The 4,616-nt window shown below is 45.6% G+C and overlaps 1 protein-coding gene across 1 annotated transcript; it reads left to right on the plus strand.

Moving 5' to 3' along the window:
• Positions 1–2,022: 2,022 nt before the first annotated feature.
• C1QTNF2 (C1q and tumor necrosis factor related protein 2) lies at positions 2,023–4,223 on the plus strand. Its single transcript, XM_010001955.1, has 2 exons — positions 2,023–2,263; positions 3,610–4,223. The coding sequence occupies exons 1-2, from the start codon at positions 2,023–2,025 to the stop codon at positions 4,221–4,223; spliced, it is 855 nt and encodes a 284-aa protein (XP_010000257.1).
• The last annotated feature ends 393 nt before the right edge of the window (positions 4,224–4,616 follow it).

Below are 4,616 nucleotides of genomic sequence, written 5' to 3' on the forward strand. Positions count from 1 at the left end.
TCTCACAAGGCCAATGAACCAACACTTCCCACCAGCAGCAAATGAACTTAGGTATAAGAAAAGCAAGAGAGCTAAAGAACAAAATGGCTTAGCAGCCAAATCCAGCCCAGAGATCTGTTTTGCATTTCCCATTTCTCTGCATGTTCTTAATTACACGTGTCGCAGAACTGGGGAGCTCCCATTTGGCATTAATATGTAGCGTATTGCTCGCTGAATTTGGAGCTTGTAATCTGCATTTCTGCTCCCTTCAGGAGCTGATACCAGGATGAGAGCACTAAGGTCAAAATGAAATTTATACAATACTTTAAGCATCTTATTTCCAGTGCAGAAGTTAAGCAAAATGCTCCTGCTAAAGCCTCACAGTATTTGGCTTAATACCACACAGAACCTTGCCTGACCAAAAAAAGCCACCAACAGCCTGAAAGGTCTGGGATATCCCAGCTCATCTTTTACTACATCTGTATTTAACTACAAATCTGCTCCAGAACTAAAGCTTGAAAGAAACAGGTGAAAGGCAGTTTGCTTGCTTTTCAATCCTTGCTTATATTCTGTATTTCATTAGAAGGACTTCAGGATGTGATAAGAAAGCCCATGTAAATCAATGATTCTTGTAAAATATTTAACTCTCCACAGCTAGAGGTAGCTGTAGTCAGGGAAAAGACTAAATTTCATAAGCATCTTTTCCATCAGAGTGTGCACCTCTTAGCCTGGGGATAGGAGTTGCATCAAAGTGATACATGGCTAATTCCTTCAGAAAAAAAAAAAAATCTTTTAGTTTTACCTTGATCTCTTCTAATCAAAGGGCAACCGAGCAAAGAGTGAACCAGCCGGATTTGTATGGGGCAGTTTTAGGCTTCATGGCTCATTTCTCCAAGGGCTACTCCAGCTACAGAAGCTGAAAGAAAGAAATCAGGCCAGGGGATGTCTTTCATTCCCCATCAGCTTGTTTCCAAACTCATGCAATTAGAAAAGGGCCCAACTCCATCAGTCTCTCCCCTCGGCTGTGGTCAATGCCCATCAGGGATCACCCTCTGGCCATGTTCATAACCTCCCTCTCCAGAAGAGCAAAGGGAGGAAAAAAATCCTCATCCTGGGCAGGGGGAGGCCTTCTGCTCTGGGGAGGGAATGGCAGGAGCACCTTTACCCATGGGTACTCAGCAACTGATACTGTAGGGGACATTTTCTTTTACTATATCTGTAACCATGTGCAGAACCTAAATTCTATTTTGAGTGCTTCTAATACCCAGAGTCTTGGGGGGGGTCATGCATGAAGACAGGCTCTCAATCAATCATCCTGATTTCAAGCATCCTCTCCAAGCTGCTGGTACATCTGGGCATTATTTCAAGATGCACTGGAGTTACTCAGGCACTGCACATGGGGCACAGCTATTTCCAAACAGCTCCATGTGCAGAGATCCAGAGGGATATTTTACTGTATAAAAATTACCCTGTATCATTAACTAGCTAGGAGGCTCTATTCACACTGTCAGGCAAAACACAGTAAGGACTGCCCTGGCCCAAAGTCTCCACAAGCCCATCTCCTAAATTCAGCCCTACATCACACAATGGGTTTTGTGCTTGGTAAGAAACCCCAGTAGCCCTGCCACAGGGCAAGTCTTACTGGGAAAGTTTAAACCAAAAGCCTTTCCCCTTCCTCCCTTCCACTAGCCCAAGCAGCTGCTTTCTGCATCCCTCTGCCACTGCTACTTTGGGAGAAAGGAGGCCCAGGAAACAAAACCAAATGAGGGATGGCCACACTTACAGACCTATAGAAGAGCAAGTTTGAAAAAAAATAATAAAAATTGTTGAACCTAGAAAACTCCATGAGACAAATCCCTGAATTCATGTCACACCAAAACAAACAGTTTCCACAACCCTGCCAAAGAAAAATTCCAACTATCTCAAATTTTCCTGGAAGTGTCTACAACACACTGTCCCAATGGAGTGGACACTGCCATACCTACACATCCTGGCTGCTACAAGTTAACAGCCACATCCCACCTCCTCTTTACAGGCTGCACCATGATCTCTGCTGTCCTCCTCCTCTGGACTGTGCCCTGCGTGGCAAACCACATCCTTGAGGGCTTTGCCAAGGGAGGGCTGCAGGAGGGTCCCCAGCTGGCGTGCAGCCTGCCAGGACCCCCCGGGCCACCCGGCCCCCCCGGTGCACCTGGGGCTCCAGGGACAGTGGGCAGGATGGGCTTCCCAGGCAAAGATGGCAAGGACGGCAAGGATGGGGATAAAGGCGAGCACGGAGATGAAGGTAAGAGAAAAGCACTTCTTAACACAACAAGGGTAAAACATAAAAGCAATAGTGCAACAGTCCAGTTAACAGCCACCTGTCACCCGAAATCTGAGCCCTGTGACAGGCAACATCTCAGGCAACTGCCAGATATCTCCACTCTCCCCTCTCCAACATCTCACACTTGTCAGTTCCTGCCAGGAGGGGAGAGGGGGCTCAGCCTCACATTATTTGCTGATAGCATCTTCATGCTGTATGTGATTTCTGCTGGCTTCATCTTGTTAGGAAGTGATAGTCGTCCTGTTCCAACGTATGCTCTCTAGATGAGAGAAAGTGGTGGTCTCTGACTCCTGCTCTCTAGCAAAACAAAGTCAGGGGAAAAAAATAAGTACTTGTCCTGGAGCCCTCTGGCTGGGTGACAGGCACTGCTCTGACCACACAATATAAATCAAACAGCCTTTCTTTACTTACTAGAACTCTCCTCCAGCTGCAGCCTTGTAGTCACCACGCAGCAGAATCAGCTGTGGTGAGGAAGCAGCGATTTCCCGTGTCTGCACTAGAGTGCACTCCTGATTCAGCATAACCACAGCGTGCCAGAGCTGCCTCTTCCTCTCTTCTCCCACCCCCCGAAACATGGAATCTGGAAAGCAGATTTCCACCCACAGCTGCTCTGAAATGTAGTCTTGCTACTGCAGGTCAAGAGACAGGGCATAAACCCCCATTAATTTGTCTTGTATCAGACTCTACCGCAATCAGCACTAATTAGCAGCTTCAGCATCACTGTGACAACCCAACTCATCAACTCATTTCCTGTATCAGGACAGGCCCTGCACCAGGTTCATGACTGGTTCATCTCCCAGCCAGGCTGGACTTTTTACTACACCTATAATTATTTTAACATTAAATTGTTGGGTTTTTTTTTTAAAAAAAAAAAAAAGTGGGAAAAAAAGATAAAAGAGAGAGGAGATGAAAAGTACCCCATCTGCCCTAAGCTAGGTTCCAAAAGCTTCACAAACCTGTTCCACTCTTGAAAAACCCAAACACCTAAAGCTTGTTCATGGCTACTTTTAGAATTAATTACTCTTTTTTCTCAAGTGAGCCAGATAATTGAACCAGCCTTTTGGTTTTTTAAAAGAGACAGACTGTCCTGCTCCCAAGTCCCATTGTTAACATGCTATTTACCTACACCTAATATTACTTGTCAGTCCTAACAGATGTCCAGCCCCAAGTGGTATTTCATCAGGATTCCCACCAGCAAATTTTTCCTCCCAAATGAAAATATAGCCCTGCAATGATACAACCCCTTACCATTCATTTGCCATATCATCTCTTTCACTGAAAAATTTACAATATTATTTTTCTTCTAGGTCCACAAGGCAGAACAGGAAACCCTGGCAAGCCAGGACCAAAGGGGAAAGCTGGTGCTATTGGCAAGGCAGGGCCACGAGGGCCCAAGGGTTTAAAAGGTAATCCTGGAAAAAATGGAGCACAAGGAAAGAAAGGGCCCAAAGGAAACAAGGGAGAGGCTGGAATGCCAGGACCCTGCACCTGCAATGCAAACAAAGCCAAATCTGCCTTCTCTGTGGCTGTCTCGAAGAGCTACCCAAGGGAAAGGCTGCCCATCAAATTTGACAGGATCCTGATGAACGAGGGAGGCCATTACAATGCTTCCAGTGGGAAATTCATATGCAGCATCCCAGGTATTTACTACTTCACTTACGATATCACTTTGGCCAACAAGCATTTGGCCATTGGCTTGGTCCACAACGGGCAGTACCGGATCAAGACTTTTGATGCCAACACTGGGAACCACGACGTTGCCTCTGGATCCACCATCCTTTCTCTGAAGCAGGAGGATGAGGTGTGGCTGCAGATCTTTTACTCAGAACAAAACGGGCTCTTTTATGATCCATACTGGACAGACAGCTTATTTACTGGCTTCCTGATATATCCTGATCAAGATTATCTCAATGAAATATAGGCTTAGAAGCCAGCCTCTGGGAAAAAAATAGGAAGTCCATGAGACCTCAGTTCAGCAAAGTGCAGCCTGTACATGGATATGAGTGGGATTATCCTACAATTCCACATTTTTGGCACTAAAAGCCTGTATTGACTATTTAGATATAGACTTGATGTCATCAACTAGTCCACAGGGTACCAGGACCAGCAGGACTCACCTTTAAGCAGCCTCATGAACATCTAAATCTCAAAGCCACCCATTTGTTCTCCATAAGATTCCAACATGCATGGACATGTAACTCAAGTACTATTGTAGGGTGCTTTGAGTATTATAGTACTACTAAAATGCATGGACACCAACAACCATTCCCTGGAAGCTTATCACAGAAGTGCCACTGATGCAGAAGGTAGTACC

This window comes from Chaetura pelagica, unplaced genomic scaffold, assembly GCF_000747805.2.
Source record: "Chaetura pelagica isolate M959 unplaced genomic scaffold, ChaPel_1.0 scaffold356, whole genome shotgun sequence".
In the NCBI taxonomy this organism is placed as follows: domain Eukaryota; kingdom Metazoa; phylum Chordata; class Aves; order Apodiformes; family Apodidae; genus Chaetura; species Chaetura pelagica.

What these genes read in the sequence shown, in the direction of transcription:
- C1QTNF2 (XM_010001955.1), top strand. Translation starts at nt 2,023, where the DNA reads ATGATCTCTGCTGTCCTCCTCCTCTGGACTGTGCCCTGCGTGGCAAAC. An exon ending in AGGCGAGCACGGAGATGAAG is followed by an intron (nt 2,264 to 3,609) that starts GTAAGAGAAAAG and finishes TTTTTCTTCTAG; the next exon opens with GTCCACAAGGCAGAACAGGA.